At 62.3% G+C, this 17,134-nt stretch overlaps 2 protein-coding genes across 7 annotated transcripts in view; one reads left to right on the top strand and one right to left on the bottom strand.

The window, feature by feature from the left end:
- Positions 1-1,512: 1,512 nt before the first annotated feature.
- On the bottom strand, positions 1,513-16,499 carry LOC111944734 (aurora kinase C-like). Of its 6 annotated transcripts, XR_015281525.1 has the most exons (12): positions 16,421-16,499; positions 13,613-13,652; positions 13,432-13,507; positions 12,132-12,186; positions 10,795-10,986; positions 9,663-9,801; positions 7,474-7,622; positions 5,751-5,887; positions 5,461-5,499; positions 3,794-3,978; positions 3,060-3,270; positions 1,513-2,942 (listed from the first exon to the last, which is right to left on the bottom strand). XR_015281525.1 is itself a non-coding variant. In XM_086871838.1 (10 exons), the coding sequence occupies exons 2-10, from the start codon at positions 13,649-13,651 to the stop codon at positions 3,812-3,814; spliced, it is 993 nt and encodes a 330-aa protein (XP_086727964.1). In that variant the 5' UTR covers position 13,652; positions 16,421-16,499; the 3' UTR covers positions 1,513-3,811. The 6 variants fall into 6 exon arrangements, 4 of the variants coding, with proteins under 4 accessions (XP_086727964.1, XP_086727962.1, XP_086727963.1 ...); XR_015281526.1 differs by lacking the exon at positions 3,060-3,270 and having other exon boundaries at positions 1,513-2,774; positions 3,635-3,978; XM_086871838.1 differs by having other exon boundaries at positions 1,513-3,978.
- A 114-nt stretch (positions 16,500-16,613) lies between these two features.
- The window catches only part of LOC147647465 (uncharacterized), a 6,558-nt gene continuing 6,037 nt past the window's right edge, over positions 16,614-17,134 (top strand). The window contains exon 1 of the mRNA XM_086871702.1: positions 16,614-16,755. Within this exon, the coding sequence (XP_086727828.1) occupies positions 16,614-16,755 (142 nt within the window). The remainder of the gene's footprint in view (positions 16,756-17,134) is intronic.

Genomic DNA, 17,134 nt, shown 5'->3' with positions numbered 1-17,134 from the left:
ACAGGGGATCTATGGGGCACAGAGGATCTATGGGGCACGGGGGGTCTATGGGGCACAGCAGGTGCCTATGGGGCACAGGAGATCTATGGGGCGGGGGGATCTGTGGGGCACGGGGGGATCTATGGGGCACAGCAGGTGTCTATGGGGCACAGGGGATCTATGGGGCACAGCAGGTGTCTATGGGGCACAGAGGATCTATGGGGCGGGGAGATCTTTGGGGCACAGGGGGGATGTGGGGCACAGGGGATCTATGGGGTGGGGGGATCTGTGGGGCACAGGGGGTTTATGGGGCACGGGGGATCTATGGGGCACAGCAGGTGCTTATAGGGTGAGGAGGTTTATGGGGGGAGGGCATTTATGGGGCACGGGGGATCTATGGGGCAGGGGGGGGTACAGGGACCTATGGGGCAGGGGGATTGATGGGATCTATGGGGCACAGGGATCTATGGGGCACAGGGGGAATGTGAGGCACAGGGATCTATGGGGCACGGGGCTTCACAGGGGCATCTATGGTGCCCAGGTGGGTCTGTAGGCTGTGGGGGAATCTATGGGGCAGGGGGGTCTCTATGGGGGATCTATGGGGTCTGTGGGGCAGGGGGGTCTATGGGGTCTCTATGGGGCAGGGGCCTCTATAGGGCAGGGGTCTCTATGGGATCTCTATGGGGTCTCTATGGGGCAGGGGTCTCCATGGGGTCTCTATGGGGTCCCTATGGGGTCTCTATGGGGTCTGTGGGGCAGGGGGTCTGTGGGGGATCTATGAGGTCTCTATGGGGCAGGGGGGGTCTATGGGGCCTGTATGGGGCAGGGGTCTCCATGGGGTCTCTGTGGGGTCTCTATGGGGCCTCTATGGGGTCTCTATGGGGTCTCTATGGGGCAGGGGTCCCTATGGGGTCTCTATGGGGCAGGGGTCTCCATGGGGTCCCTATGGGGTCTCTATGGGGTCCCTATGGGGTCTCTATGGGGTCTGTGGGGCAGGGGGTCTGTGGGGGATCTATGAGGTCTCTATGGGGCAGGGGGGGGTCTATGGGGTCTCTATGGGGCAGGGGTCCCTATGGGGTCTCCATGGGGTCTCTATGGGGTCTCTGTGGGGTCTCTATGGGGCAGGGGTCCCTATGGGGTCTCCATGGGGTCTCTATGGTCTCTATGGGGCAGGGGGATTCTGTGGGGCAGGGGTCTCCATGGGGTCTCTGTGGGGTCTCTATGGGGTCTCTATGGGGCAGGGGGGGTCTATGGGGTCTCTGTGGGGTCTGTATGGGGCAGGGGTCTCTGTGGGGCAGGGGGATTCTGTGGGGCAGGGGTCTCCATGGGGTCTCTGTGGGGTCTCCATGGGGTCTCTATGGGGCAGGGGGGGTCTATGGGGTCTCTGTGGGGTCTGTATGGGGCAGGGGTCTCTGTGGGGCAGGGGGATTCTGTGGGGCAGGGGTCTCCAGGGGGTCTCTATGGGGTCTCTATGGGGCAGGGGGATTCTGTGGGTCCCACCCCTCCCCCCAAAGACACCCAGAGCCCCCCAAGTAAAACCAGAACCACTTTATTGGGGGGGGGAGGGGCGGCAGACCCCTCCCCAAATAACCGAGGGGGGGAGGGGAGGGGACCCCAGTGGGGGCTGGGGAGACCCCCCAGGATGAAGGGGGAGGGGGAGACCCCCAAAAATGGGGGCTGAGAGACCCCTCCCCCCATAGGGGGGACCCTTGGGGGGGTCAAGGGTCAGTGGGCAGTGTCCAGGGGGGTCAGTGGGGGTCAGGGGTCACTCAGGGGTCAGTGGGCAGTGTCCAGGGGGGTCAGTGGGGGTCAGGGGTCACTCAGGGGTCAGTGGGCAGTGTCCAGGGGGGTCAGTGGGGGTCAGGGGTCACTCAGGGGTCAGTGGGCAGTGTCCAGGGGGGTCAGGGGTCACTCAGGGGTCAGTGGGCAGTGTCCAGGGGGGTCAGGGGTCACTCAGGGGTCAGTGGGCAGTGTCTGGGGGGGTCAGGGGTCACTCAGGGGTCAGTGGGCAGTGTCCAGGGGGGTCAGTGGGGGTCAGGGGTCACTCAGGGGTCAGTGGGCAGTGTCCGGGGGGGTCAGGGGTCACTCAGGGGTCAGTGGGCAGTGTCCAGGGGGGTCAGTGGGGGTCAGGGGTCACTCAGGGGTCAGTGGGCAGTGTCCGGGGGGGTCAGTGGTCACTCAGGGGTCAGTGGGCAGTGTCCAGGGGGGTCAGTGGGGGTCAGGGGTCACTCAGGGGTCAGTGGGCAGTGTCCGGGGGGGTCAGGGGTCACTCAGGGGTCAGTGGGCAGTGTCTGGGGGGGTCAGTGGGGGTCAGGGGTCATTCAGGGGTCAGTGGGCAGTGTCCAGGGGGGTCAGTGGGGGTCAGGGGTCACTCAGGGGTCAGTGGGCAGTGTCCAGGGGGGTCAGTGGGGGTCAGGGGTCACTCAGGGGTCAGTGGGCAGTGTCCAGGGGGGTCAGTGGGGGTCAGGGGTCAGAGGGCAGTGTCCAGGGGGGTCAATGGGCAGTGTCCAGGGGTCCTGGGGGGTCAGGGGGGTCACGGGGGGTCAATGGGCAGTGTCCGGGGTCAGAGATCAGTCTCGGGGGTCACTCAGGGGTCAGGGGTCAGTGTCCGGGGGTCCTGAGGGGTCAGGGGTCAGTGTCCAGGGGGTCTTGGAGGGCTCAGTGGGCAGTGTCCAGGGTCAGGGGTCACTGGTCAGTGTCCGGGGTCAGGGGTCAGTGTCCTGGGGGGTCAGGGGTCAGTGTCCAGGGTCTGAGGGGTCAGTGGGCAGTGTTGGGAGTCAGTGTCAGGGGTCACTCTGTGGTCACTCAGGGGTCACTCCGGACGGTCCCGGGGGGCAGCACCCTCCGTGAGTGCCCCCTGACCCAGGGGTGCCCCAGGACCCCCCTGAGGGGCAGTGTCGGTGTCAGGGGTCAGTGGTCACTCAGGGGTCACTCAGGGTCACTCAGGGGTCACTCTGTGGTCACTCAGGGGTCACTCCGGACAGTCCCGGGGGGCAGCACCCTCCGTGAGTGCCCCCTGACCCAGGGGTGCCCCAGGACCCCCCTGAGGGGCAGTGTCGGTGTCAGGGGTCGGTGGTCACTCTGTGGTCACTCAGGGTCACTCAGGGGTCACTCAGGGGTCACTCAGGGGTCACTCCGGACGGTCCCGGGGGGCAGCACCCTCCGTGAGTGCCCCCTGACCCAGGGGTGCCCCAGGACCCCCCTGAGGGGCAGTGTCGGTGTCAGTGGTCAGTGTCGGGGGTCAGTGTCAGGGGTCACTCAGGGGTCACTCAGGGGTCACTCAGGGTCACTCTGTGGTCACTCAGGGTCACTCAGGGGTCACTCAGGGTCACTCAGGGTCACTCAGGGGTCACTCAGGGTCACTCAGGGGTCACTCCGGACAGTCCCGGGGGGCAGCACCCTCCTGGAATGACCCCTGACCCAGGGGTGCCCCAGGACCCCCCTGAGGGGCAGTGTCGGTGTCAGGGGTCAGTGTCGGGGGTCACTCAGGGTCACTCTGTGGTCACTCTGTGGTCACTCAGGGGTCACTCCGGACGGTCCCGGGGGGCAGCACCCTCCGTGAGTGCCCCCTGACCCAGGGGTGCCCCAGGACCCCCCGGAGGGGCAGTGTCGGTGTCAGGGGTCAGTGGTCACTCTGTGGTCACTCTGTGGTCACTCAGGGGTCAGTCAGGGTCACTCAGGGGTCACTCCGGACGGTCCCGGGGGGCAGCACCCTCCTGGAATGACCCCTGACCCAGGGGTGCCCCAGGACCCCCCTGAGGGGCAGTGTCGGTGTCAGGGGTCGGTGGTCACTCTGTGGTCAGTCAGTGGTCACTCTGTGGTCACTCAGGGGTCACTCCGGACGGTCCCGGGGGGCAGCACCCTCCGTGAGTGCCCCCTGACCCAGGGGTGCCCCAGGACCCCCCGCAGGGGCAGGCGCTGTCCCGGGACCCTCTGCAGCAGCCGCTGGATCAGATCCCGAGCGCCCTCGGGGATGTGCGGGGGGAAGTGCAGATCCACCTGGGGACAGGTGAGAACAGGTGAGAGCGGGGGGGGACAGGTGGGGACAGGTGAGAACAGGTGAGAACAGGTGAGAACAGGTGAGAACAGGTGAGGGATGTGCGGGGGGAAGTGCAGATCCACCTGGGGACAGGTGAGAACAGGTGAGAGCAGGTGGGAACAGGTGGGGACAGGTGAGAACAGGTAAGGGATGTGCGGGGGGAAGTGCAGGTCCACCTGGGGACAGGTGAGAACAGGTGAGAACGGGGGGGAACAGGTGAGAACAGGGGGGGGACAGGTGAGAACGGGGGAAGTGCAGATCCACCTGGGGACAGGTGAGAACAGGTGAGAACAGGTGAGAACGGGGGGGGGACAGGTGGGGACAGGTGAGAACAGGTGAGAACGGGGGAAGTGCAGATCCACCTGGGGACAGGTGAGAACAGGTGAGAACAGGCGAGAACAGGTGAGGGATGTGCGGGGGGAAGTGCAGATCCACCTGGGGACAGGTGAGAACAGGTGAGAGCAGGTGAGATCGGGGGGGACAGGTGAGAACAGGTGAGCACAGGTGGGGACAGGTGAGAACAGGTGAGAGCAGGTGAGAACAGGAGGGAACAGGTGAGAACAGGTGAGCACAGGTGGGGACAGGTGAGAACAGGTGAGAACAGGTGAGAACAGCAGGGAACAGGTGAGAACAGGTGAGAACAGGTGAGCACAGGGGGGGTCAGGGATATGGGGGGATGGGCACAGGTGAGCACAGGTGGGCACAGGTGGGGTCAGGGGGGGTCAGGTGAGCTCAGGTATATTGGGGGATGGGCACAGGTGAGCCCAGGTGTGCCCAGGTGAGCTCACCTGTGTGATCCTGCGGTAGGTGTCAGCAGCAGAGGGGCTCTCCAAGGGCGGGTTTGGGGCAGTTTGGGTGGGTTTAGCTCAGTTTGGCTCAGTTTGGCTCAGTTTGACGGGGATTTCAATGCCCAGGTGAGCCCAGGTGTGCCCAGGTGAGCTCACCTGTGTGATCCTGCGGTAGGTATCGGCGGCAGAGGGGCTCTCCAAGGGCGGGTTTGGGGCAGTTTGGGTGGGTTTAGCTCAGTTTGGGGCAGTTTGGGTTGGTTTAGCTCAGTTTGACGGGGATTTCAGTGCCCAGGTGAGCCCAGGTGAGCTCAGGTGAGCCCAGGTGAGCTCACCTGTGTGATCCTGCGGTAGGTATCGGCAGCAGAGGGGCTCTCCAAGGGCAGGTTTGGGGCAGTTTGGGGCAGTTTGGGTTGGTTTAACTCAGTTTGATGGGGATTTCAGTGCCCAGGTGAGCCCAGGTGAGCCCAGGTGAGCTCACCTGTGTGATCCTGCGGTAGGTGTCAGCAGCAGAGGGGCTCTCCAAGGGCGGGTTTGGGGCAGTTTGGGGCAGTTTGGGTGGGTTTAGCTCAGTTTGGCTCAGTTTGGCTCAGTTTGACGGGGATTTCTGTGCCCAGGTGTGCCCAGGTGAGCTCAGGTGTGCCCAGGTGAGCTCACCTGTGTGATCCTGCGGTAGGTGTCGGCGGCAGAGGGGCTCTCCAAGGGTGGGTTTGGGGCAGTTTGGGTTGGTTTAACTCAGTTTGATGGGGATTTCAGTGCCCAGGTGTGCCCAGGTGAGCTCACCTGTGTGATCCTGCGGTAGGTGTCAGCGGCAGAGGGGCTCTCCAAGGGTGGGTTTGGGGCAGTTTGGGTTGGTTTAACTCAGTTTGATGGGGATTTCAATGCCCAGGTGTGCCCAGGTGAGCTCACCTGTGTGATCCTGCGGTAGGTGTCGGCGGCAGAGGGGCTCTCGAAGGGCGGGTGCCCGGCCAGCAGCTCGTAGCACAGCACCCCCAGGCACCACAGGTCGACCTTCTCATCATGGCTGCTGCCCTCCACCATCTCCGGGGGCAGGTAATCCAGGGTGCCACACAGGGTCCGGCGCCTGAGGGGTTAAAACACACCTGGGCACACCTGGGCACTCACAGAACCCTCACACCTGACTCAGGTAATCCAGGGTGCCACACAGGGTCCGGCGCCTGAGGGGTTAAACCACACCTGGGCACACCTGGGCACACCTGGGCACTCACAGAACCCTCACACCTGACTCAGGTAATCCCAGGTGATGCACAGAGTCTGGCACGTGAAGGGTTAAAAATGTCCCAGGTGTGTTCCCAGGTGTGTCCAGGTGTGTCCCACCTATCCCAGGTGTATCCCAGGTGTGTCCCAGGCGTGTCCCAAGTGTCCCCAGCTGTCCCCAGGTGTGTCCCAGGTGTGTCCCAGGTGTCCCCAGCTGTCCCCAGGTGTGTCCCAGGTGTGTCCCAGGTGTGTCCCAGGTGTCCCCAGGTGTCCCCAGGTGTCCCAGGTCTCACCTGAGGGAGGGGGCGTGCATGGACCACCCGAAATCCGCGATCTTGAGCCATTTCCCAGCCCCACAACCCCCCCAGGTGTCCCCAGGTGTGTCCAGGTGTCCCCAGGTGTCCCCCCAGGTGTCCCCCCAGGTGTCCCCAGGTGTCCCCAGGTCTCACCTGAGGGAGGGGGCGTGCACGGACCACCCGAAATCCGCGATCTTGAGCCATTTCCCAGCCCCACAACCCCCCCAGGTGTGTCCAGGTGTGTCCCAGGTGTCCCCAGGTGTGTCCCAGGTGTCCCCAGGTGTGTCCCAGGTGTCCCCAGGTGTCCCAGGTCTCACCTGAGGGAGGGGGCGTGCACGGACCACCTGAAATCCGCGATCTTGAGCCATTTCTCAGCCCCACAACCCCCCCAGGTGTGTCCAGGTGTGTCCCAGGTGTCCCCCCAGGTGTCCCCAGGTGTCCCAGCTGTGCCCAGTTGTGTCCCAGGTGTGTCCCCAGGTGTCCCAGGTGTGTCCCCAGGTGTCCCCAGGTCTCACCTGAGGGAGGGGGCGTGCACGGACCACCCGAAATCCGCGATCTTGAGCCATTTCCCAGCCCCACAACCCCCCCAGGTGTCCCCAGGTGTCCCCCCAGGTGTCCCCAGGTGTGTCCCAGGTGTCCCCAGGTGTCCCCAGGTGTGTCCCAGGTGTCCCCAGGTGTGTCCCAGGTGTCCCAGGTGTGTCCCAGGTGTCCCCAGGTGTCCCCAGGTGTCCCCAGGTATGTCCCCAGGTGTCCCCAGGTGTCCCAGGTGTGTCCCAGGTGTGTCCCAGGTGTCCCCAGGTGTCTCAGGTGTGTCCCCAGGTGTCCCCAGGTCTCACCTGAGGGAGGGGGCGTGCACGGACCACCCGAAATCCGCGATCTTGAGCCATTTCCCAGCCCCACAACCCCCCCAGGTGTCCCCAGGTGTGTCCCCAGGTGTGTCCAGGTGTGCCCAGGTGTCCCCAGGTGTCCCCCCAGGTGTGTCCCCAGGTGTCCCCAGGTGTCCCAGGTCTCACCTGAGGGAGGGGGCGTGCACGGACCACCCGAAATCCGCGATCTTGAGCCATTTCCCAGCCCCACAACCCCCCCAGGTGTGCCCAGGTGTGCCCAGGTGTGTTTCAGGTGTCCCCAGGTGTCCCCAGGTGTCCCCAGGTCTCACCTGAGGGAGGGGGCGTGCACGGACCACCCGAAATCCGCGATCTTGAGCTCCCCCTTGAGGCCGAGCAGGAGATTCTCGGGTTTGATGTCGCGGTGAATCACCTTGCGCCCGTGGCAGTACAGCAGCGCGTCCGCCAGCTCCTCCATCAGCTGCCAAAAACGGGGCCTCAGGGCATCCCAAAACCCCTCAGGGCACCCCAAAACCCCTCGGGAACCCCAAAAATGGGTTCAGGGCAGCCCAAAACCCCCAGAGCCCCCCCCAGGTACCCCCAAATCCCCTCCAGGTACCCCCTGGGATCCTCCCAGTTCTGGGGGATGCTCAACAGCTGGAGGGGGATTTGGGGGATTTAGGGGGTCCCCAAAACCCCTCAGGGGGTCCCCAAAACCCCTCAGGGCACCCCAAAACCCCTCGGGAACCCCAAAAATGGGTTCGGGGCACCCCAAAACCCCCAGAGCAACCCCCAGGTACCCCCAAATCCCCACCAGGTGCTCTGGGGGGAAGCGGCTCCTCCATGGGGAGAGAGGTAAAAGGGGGTCCCAGAGCACCCCAAAACCTCTCAGGGGACCCCAAAACCCCTCAGGGGACCCCAAAATCCTCCTGGGGACCCCAAAAATGGATTCAGGGCACCCCAAAACCCCCAGAGCCCCCTCCAGGTGTCCCTGAGCCCCCCCAGGTAAGCTCCAGTTCTGGGGGACTTGGGGGATTTGGGACACCCCAAAACCCCTCAGGGCACCCCAAAATCTTCCAGGGTGACCCCAAAACCCCTCAGGGGGACCCCAAAATCCTCCAGGGAACCCCAAAAATGGGTTCAGGGCACCCCAAAACCCCCAGAGCCCCCCCCAGGTACCCCCAAATCCCCTCCAGGTGCTCTGGGGGGAAGCGGCTCCTCCATGGGGGGAGAGGTAAAAGGGGGTCCCTGAGCACCCCAAAACCTCTCAGGGTGTCCTTGAAACCCCTCAGGGCACCCCAAAATCCTCCTGGGGACCCCAAAAATGGCTTCGGGGCACCCCAAAACCCCCAGAGCCCCCCCCAGGTACCCCCAAATCCCCTCCAGGTGCTCTGGGGGGAAGCGGCTCCTCCATGGGGAGAGAGGTAAAAGGGGGTCCCAGAGCACCCCAAAACCTCTCAGGGGGTCCCCAAAACCCCTCAGGGGACCCCAAAATCCTCCTGGGGACCCCAAAAATGGATTCAGGGCACCCCAAAACTCCCAGAGCCCCCCCTAAACTCACTAATTAATTAATTAATTCCCTGTTAATTGGAGCCATTCCCAATTCTATTTCCCCTTTCCGGGTGCTCATTCCTGGGATCCCCTTGTGGGATTTTGGGGTCCCCTCGAGGTTTTTGGGGTCCCCCCTGAGGTTTTTGGGGTCCCCAGACCCTGATTTAGGGCTGAACCCCCAAATTTGGGTGATCCAAACCCCAAAAACTCATTAATTAATCAACATTAAGTTAATTGGAACCATTCCATTTCCCCTCTCCGGGTGCTCGTTCCCGGGATCCTCTTGTGGGATTTTGGGGTCCCCTCGAGGTTTTTGGGGTCCCCCCCTGGAATTTTGGGGTGATTTTCAGGGTTTTTGGGGTCCCCAAGTTGATTTTTGGGGTGATTTTGGGGATTTTTTGCCATCCCTGAATTGATATTTGGGGTGCTTTTGGGATCCCTGAGGTCGTTTTTGGGGTGATTTTGGGGGTTTTTGGGGTCCCTGAGTTGATTTTTGGGGTGATTTTGGGAGTTTTTGGGGTGATTTTGGGAGTTTTTGGGGTGATTTTGGGGGTTTTTGGGGTGATTTTGGGGGTTTTTGGGGTCCCTGAGTTGATTTTTGGGGTGATTTTGGGAGTTTTTGGGGTGATTTTGGGGGTTTTTGGGGTGATTTTGGGGGTTTTTGGGGTCCCTGAGTTGATTTTTGGGGTGATTTTGGGAGTTTTTGGGGTGATTTTGGGAGTTTTTGGGGTGATTTTGGAGTTTTTGGGGTGATTTTGGGGGTTTTTGGGGTCCCCGAGTTGATTTTTGGGGTGATTTTGGTGTTTTGGGGTCTCACCGTGGCGGTTCTGGTGGCGTTCAGGCGCCGGCAGCGCTGCAGCTCCTTGTAGAGCTCCCCCCGGGGTTTTTGGGGTGATTTTGGGGTGATTTTGGGGGTTTTTGGGGTCCCCGAGTTGATTTTTGGGGTGATTTGGGTGTTTTGGGGTCTCACCGTGGCGGTTCTGGTGGCGTTCAGGCGCCGGCAGCGCTGCAGCTCCTTGTAGAGCTCCCCCCGGGGCGCGAATTCCAGGATGAGGAAGACGCGGCGCCGGTCGTGGAAATAATTGTAGAGCCTGAGCACGTTGGGGTGCCTGGGGGGGAAAAAAAAAGAAAACCCCAAAAATTTGGGACTCCCCAAAATTTGGCATCAACCCCTCCCAGAGCCCAAAATTCCCCCCCCCCCCCAGAATTCCCAATGGAACCTCCCAAAAATGGTCTCCCCCCCCCGCCCAGGGCAGTGATGGTACAGTCCGAGCGCTTTGGGGTGTCTGATCCCAAAATGAGACCCCCCCCCACCCCAAAATTGGGACCCCCCACCCCAAAATTGGAATTTCCCACCCCAAAATTGGAATTTCCCACCCCAAAATGAAACCCCCAACCAAAATTGGAATTTCCCACCTCAAAATTGGAATTTCCCACCCCAAAATTGGAATTTCTCACCCCAAAATTGGGACCCCCCACCCCAAAATTGGAATTTCCCATCCCAAAATTGGAATTTCCCACCCCAAAATTGGGACCTCCCAATTGTTCCGCCTCCCCAGGTGTGTCCCAGATGTGTCCCAGGTGTGTCCCAGGTGTGTCCAGGTGTGTCCCAGGTGTGTCCCACCCTCCCCAGGTGTGTCCCAGGTGTATCCACCCCATCCCCAGGTGTGTCCCAGGTGTGTCCCACCCTCCCCAGGTGTGTCCCAGGTGTGTCCCCCCGTCCCCAGGTGTGTCCAGGTGTGTCCCAGGTGTGTCCCCCAACCCCAGGTGTGTCTAGGCGTGTCCCAGATGTGTCCCAGGTGTGTCCCCCCCATCCCCAGGTGTGTCCCAGGTGTACCCCAGGTGTATTTCCACCCCCCAGGTGTGTCCAGATGTGTCCCAGCTGTGTCCCCCCATCCCCAGGTGTGCCCAGGTGTGTCCCAGGTGTACCCCAGGTGTATTTCCACCCCCCAGGTGTCCCCAGGTGTGTCCCAGGTGTCCCCAGGTGTGTCCCAGGTGTGTCCCAGGTGTATTTCCACCCCCCAGGTGTGTCCAGGTGTGCCCAGCTGTGTCCCAGGTGTACCCCAGGTGTATTTCCACCCCCCAGGTGTGTGCAGGTGTACCTGAGGTGTGCCTGGATCTCGATCTCTCTCCGCAGCTGATGCTCCACCCCCTCCTGCTCCACCTGGGACTTGAAGAGCACCTTGAGGGCCACCAGGAACCCCGAGCGCCGCTCCCGGGCCAGGTAAACGTTGCCGAACTTGCCCTTCCCCAGGGGCCGGCCCACCTCGAAATCCTCCAGGGAGAACGTCCGGCTGTGGGGGGACAGGGTCAGGGACACCTGGGGACACACCTGGGGACAGCTGGGACACACCTGGGACACACCTGGGGACAGCTGGGGACAGGGTCAGGGACACCTGGGACAGCTGGGGACACACCTGGGGACAGCTGGGGACAGCTGGGGACAGCTGGGGACACCTGGGGACAGCTGGGGACAGGGTCAGGGACACCTGGGGACACACCTGGGACACACCTGGGGACAGCTGGGGACAGCTGGGGACAGGGTCAGGGACACCTGGGGACACCTGGGGACACCTGGGGACACCTGGGGACACCTGGGGACACCTGGGGACAGGGTCAGGGACACCTGGGGACACACCTGGGACACACCTGGGGACAGCTGGGGACAGCTGGGGACACCTGGGGACACCTGGGGACAGCTGGGGACAGGGTCAGGGACACCTGGGGACACACCTGGGACACACCTGGGGACAGCTGGGGACAGCTGGGGACAGGGTCAGGGACACCTGGGGACACCTGGGGACACCTGGGGACACCTGGGGACACCTGGGGACACCTGGGGACAGGGTCAGGGACACCTGGGGACACACCTGGGACACACCTGGGGACAGCTGGGGACAGCTGGGGACAGGGTCAGGGACACCTGGGGACACCTGGGACACACCTGGGGACACACCTGAGAGCATCTGGGGACAGCTGGGGACACCTGGGACACCTGGGGACAGGGTCAGGGACACCTGGGGTAATACCTGGGGACACCTGGGTTCACACCTGAGAGCATCTGGGGACAGCTGGGGACACCTGGGGACAGGGTCAGGGACACCTGGGACACCTGGGGTAATACCTGGGGACACCTGAGAGCATCTGGGGACAGCTGGGACAGGGTCAGGGACAGCTGGGGACAGCTGAGAGCATCTGGGGACACCTGGGGACACCCCTGGGGACACCTGGGGACACCTGGGGACACCCCTGGGGACACCTGGGGACACCAGAGAACACCTGGGGACAGCTGGGGACAGCTGAGAGCATCTGGGGACACCTGGGGACACCCCTGGGGACACCTGGGGGACACCACCCCCCCCCCATCATTCCAAAGGGCTTTGGGACCCCCCCTCAGGGACCCCTCCCCCCTCGGGGTCCCCCCGAGCCCCCCACTCACACGGGTGGGGGAGGGGCTGGCAGCATGCTGGGCTCCAGGGGCACCCGCCCGGCTCCTGGGGGGCACAAAGGGGGGGTCAGCACCCCAAAAACACCCTCGGGACCCCAAAAACTACCCAAAACCACCCCAAAACACCCCCTGAGACCCCAAAAACCACCCCCAAGACCCCAAAATCCACCCAAAACCACACCCAGGACCCCAAAAACACCCCAAAAACACCAAAAAACACTGCAAAAACACCCTCGGGACCCCAAAAACTACCCAAAACCACCCCAAAACACCCCCTGAGACCCCAAAAACCACCCCCAAGACCCCAAAATCCACCCAAAACCACCCCCAGGACCCCAAAACACCCCCTGAGACCCCAAAACCACACCCAGGACCCCAAAAACACCCCCAAAACACCAAAAAACACCCCAAAAACACCCTCGGGACCCCAAAAACTACCCCCAAGACCCCAAAATCCACCCAAAACCACCCCCAGGACCCGAAAAACCATCCCAGGACCCCAAAAACCACCCCAAAGACCCCAAAAACCACCCAGAACAACCCCCCGGACCCCAAAACCACCCCTGGGACCACCCAAAACACCCCCAGGAACCCCAAAACCCACCAAAAACATCCCCAGGAACCCCAAAACCCACCCAAAACACCCCCAGGAACCCCAAAACCACCCCTGGAATCCCCCAGATATCCTCAGGTTCCCCAAAAACACCCCCAGAACCCCAAAACCAATCCTGGGACCACCCCCCCAAAATCCCCTCCAGGACCCTCAATTGGTCCCCCACATACGGGAGCCCCCCAAAATCCTCCCCTAGACCCCCCCAAAACCTCTGAATCTCCCACAGGACCCTCCAAATTCCACTGGAATCCCCCCCCAGGATCCCCCAAATTCCTCCATAGCCCCCCCAAATCCCCTCCTGACCCCTCATGGGGACCCCAAATCCCCCCAGGACCCCCTAAATCCCTTCCTGATGACCCCAAACCCCCCCAAAACCCCCCAAATCCCCCCCAGATCCCTCCATAGCCCCCCCAAATCCCCTCCTGACCCCTCACGGGGACCCCAAATCCCCCCAGGACCCCCCAAACCCCCCCAAATCCCCTTCTGACCCCTCATGGGGACCCCAAACCCCCCAAATCCCCCCCAAATCCCCCCCAAATCCCTTCCTGACCCCTCATGGGGACCCCAAACCCCCCCAAATCCCTTCCTGATGACCCCAAACCCCCCCCAAATCCCCTTCTGACCCCTCATGGGGACCCCAGACCCCCCCAGGACCCCCCAAATCCCCTCCCCCCGTACCTGGCAGACCCTTCCCGGGGGCCTCCGAATTCGGGGGGTCCTTGCGGGGCACCCGCAGTGGGGGAGGGACCAAACTCTGGGTGGGGGGAGGGGGGAACAGGGGGTCACCCCAAAATCCCCCGAGGGGGGAGGGGGGGACCCCAAAATTGAGGAGGGGGGGAAAGGAGGGGGGAGGAATCACCTTGGTCAGGCTGGGGGCCACGTTCTCCTTCTGTGCCATCCTGGGGGGGACAAAAAAGGGTCAGGGGGTGCCCCAAAATCCACCAGGGACCCCCAAAATCCACCAGGGACCCCCAAAATCCACCAGGGAACCCCAAAATCCATCAGGGACACCCCCCCCCCCATCAATTTACTTGGGGATCCCCCCAAAACTTGCTCCTGGAATCCCCCCAGAACCCCCAAAATCCCCCCAACCACCCCTTCAAGGCCTCTCAAACTCCCCAAGCCCCCCAAATTCCACCCCAGGATCCCCCAAAACTCTCCCGAGACCCCCCCAAAACCCTTTTAGACACCCCCCAAAACCACTCATGGCCCCCTTTAAACCCTCCCAGGATCCCCCCAAAACCTCTCCAGGACACCCCAAAAGTCTCCCTGAGACCCCCAAATCCACTTTGATCCCTCTGGGAACCCCTCAAACAGCCCCAGAACACCCCAAAATCTTGGAGACCCCTTCCCCAGGACTCCTCAGGGTCTGCCCAAGACCCCCCCCCTCCTCAGAATGCCTCAGGACCCCCAAGATCCCCCCCAGAACTCCTCAGGGTCCCCCAAAACCCACTCGGGACCCAACTTGATCCCTCCCAGGAACCCCAAAACCTCCCAAGCCCCTCGGGACCCCTCAAAATTCCCTCAATTACCCCCGGGTTCCCCAAAACTCCTCGTAAGAGCCCCAAGGTTACCCCGGGAGCTTTAAAACCTCCTCAGAACCCCCCCAGTTGCTCCCAGGACCTCCCAATCACACTCAGAAACCCCCTCAGGACCCCCCAGTTCCCCTCAAATCCCCCTCAGGACCCCCCAATTCCCCTCAAAACCCCCTCAGGACCCCCCAATTCCCCTCAAAACCCCCTCAGGACCCCCCAATTATCCTCAAAATCCCCTAAGGACCCCCCAGTTCCCCTCAAAACCCCCTCAGGACCCCCCAATTCCCCTCAAAACCCCCTCAGGACCCCCCAATTCCCCTCAAAACCCCTCAGAAACCCCAAATCCCCTCAGAAACCCCCTCAGGACCCCCCAATTCCCCTCAAAACCCCCTCAGGACACCCCAATTCCCCTCAAAACCCCTCAGAAACCCCAAATCCCCTCAGAAACCCCCTCAACACCTCACAATCTCCTCAGAAATCCCCTTAGGACCTTTCAATTCCCCTCAGAACCCCCTCAGGACCCCCCAAATCCCCTCAAAACCCCCTCAGGAGCGCCAAATTCCCTCAGAAACTCCCTCAATATCCCCCATTCCCCTCAGAAACACCCTCAAGACCTCGCAATCTCCTCAGAAATCCCCTCAGGACCTTTCGATTCCCCTCAAAACCCCCTCAGGACCCCACAGTTCCCTCAGAAAGCCCCTCAAGACCTCGCAATCCCCTCATAAACCCCCTCAGGACCCCCCCATTCCCCCCAAAATCCCCTCAGGACCTCCATTCTCCTCAAAACCCCCTCAGGACCCCCATTCTCCTCAAAACCCCTTCAGGACCCCCCAGTTCCCCTCAAAACCCCTCAGTTCCCCTCAGAACCCACTCAGAAACCCCAAATTCCCTCAGAAAGCCCCTCAAGACCCCCCAGTTCCCCTCAAAACCCCCCAGTTCCTCTCAAAACCCTCTCAGGACCCCCAAATTCCCCTCAAAACCCCCTCAGGACCCCCCAACTACCCTCAAAACCCCCTCAGGACCCCCCAATTCCCCTCAAAACCCCCTCAGGACCCCCCAATTCCCCTCAAAACCCCCTCAGGACCCCCCAATTCCCCTCAAAACCCCCTCAGGACCCCCCAGTTCCCCTCAAAACCCCCTCAGGACCCCCCAATTCCCCTCAAAACCCCCTCAGGACCCCCCAATTCCCCTCAAAACCCCCTCAGGACCCCCCAATTCCCCTCAAAACCCCCTCAGGACCCCCCAGTTCCCCTCAAAACCCCCTCAGGACCCCCCAATTCCCCTCAAAACCCCCTCAGGACCCCCCAGTTCCCCTCAAAACCCCCTCAGGACCCCCCAATTCCCCTCAAAACCCCCTCAGGACCCCCCAATTATCCTCAAAATCCCCTAAGGACCCCCCAATTCCCCTCAAAACCCCTCAGAAACCCCAAATCCCCTCAGAAACCCCAAATCCCCTCAGAAACCCCCTCAACACCTCACAATCTCCTCAGAAATCCCCTTAGGACCTTTCAATTCCTCTCAGAACCCCCTCAGGACCCCCCAAATCCCCTCAAAACCCCCTCAGGAGCGCCAAATTCCCTCAGAAACTCCCTCAATATCCCCCATTCCCCTCAGAAACACCCTCAAGACCTCGCAATCTCCTCAGAAATCCCCTCAGGACCTTTCGATTCCCCTCAAAACCCCCTCAGGACCCCACAGTTCCCTCAGAAAGCCCCTCAAGACCTCGCAATCCCCTCATAAACCCCCTCAGGACCCCCCCATTCCCCCCAAAATCCCCTCAGGACCTCCATTCTCCTCAAAACCCCCTCAGGACCCCCCAGTTCCCCTCAAAACCCCTCAGTTCCCCTCAGAACCCACTCAGAAACCCCAAATTCCCTCAGAAAGCCCCTCAAGACCCCCCAGTTCCCCTCAAAACCCCCCAGTTCCTCTCAAAACCCTCTCAGGACCCCCCAGTTCCCCTCTAAACCCCCTTAGGACCCTTCAATTCCCCTCAAAACTCCCTCATTACGCCCCAGTTCCCTCAGAACCCCGTCACGACCACCCAAAACCCCTCAGAAACCCCTCAGGACCCCACAATTCCCTCGGGACCCCCAAAAATCCCCCCTAAAGTGCCACAGATTTCCGCCCCTCACCCGCCGCTCGTCGCTGTCGCAGCCGCCGCTTCAAATTTCCCCCCCGCGCTCCCATTGGCCGCCGCCCGCGCGCGCCGCTCTCCCATTGGTCCGCGCCTCAGGAATCCCCGCCCCCCCGGCGGGATCCACCCTCCCATTGGTGTTCGCCTCACGAATTCCCGCCTTCCCAGCGCGCGCCGCGCTCCCATTGGTCATGGCCTCACTGAGCCACGCCCCCCCAACCCCGCCCGGCCGTTTCGCCCACCCCGCGCGTGCCCGGGCGCTGATTGATCGCTGCGGTCGAGGGGGCGGAGCGAGCGGTGAACGGCCAATCAGCGCGGGGAACGCGCGGTCACGTGAGAAGGCGGCGGTCATTTTGTGCCCGGCCGTTCCGCCCGGCAACAGGGGCGGGGCCGAGAGGGGCGGCGGCCAATCAGGGAGCGGGGGGGGGGCGCGGGGGCCCAGTACGGACCAGTATAAACCAGCACAGCCCAGTATAACCCAGTATAAACCAGTACAGCCCAGTATAACCCAGTATAAACCAGCACAGCCCCGTATAACCCAGTATAAACCAGTCCAACCCCCGCCTCCGAGCGCTGCCAAGGGAGGGGGCGTGGCCAGTCAGAGGAGGGCGTGGCCACGGCAGTGGGCGTGGTCGATTTCGGTGGGCGTGGCCTCGGCTGTTGCCGCGGTAACGGCGCCGCGTGGGGTTCGCGGGGTGGGGGAGGGGCGTAG

The sequence above is a fragment of the Cyanistes caeruleus genome, chromosome 37 (assembly GCF_971803275.1).
Source record: "Cyanistes caeruleus chromosome 37, bCyaCae1.hap1.1, whole genome shotgun sequence".
NCBI lineage: Eukaryota > Metazoa > Chordata > Aves > Passeriformes > Paridae > Cyanistes > Cyanistes caeruleus.
Note: the sequence above shows the minus strand (reverse complement) of the source record. Positions and strands in the feature narration are given on the sequence as shown.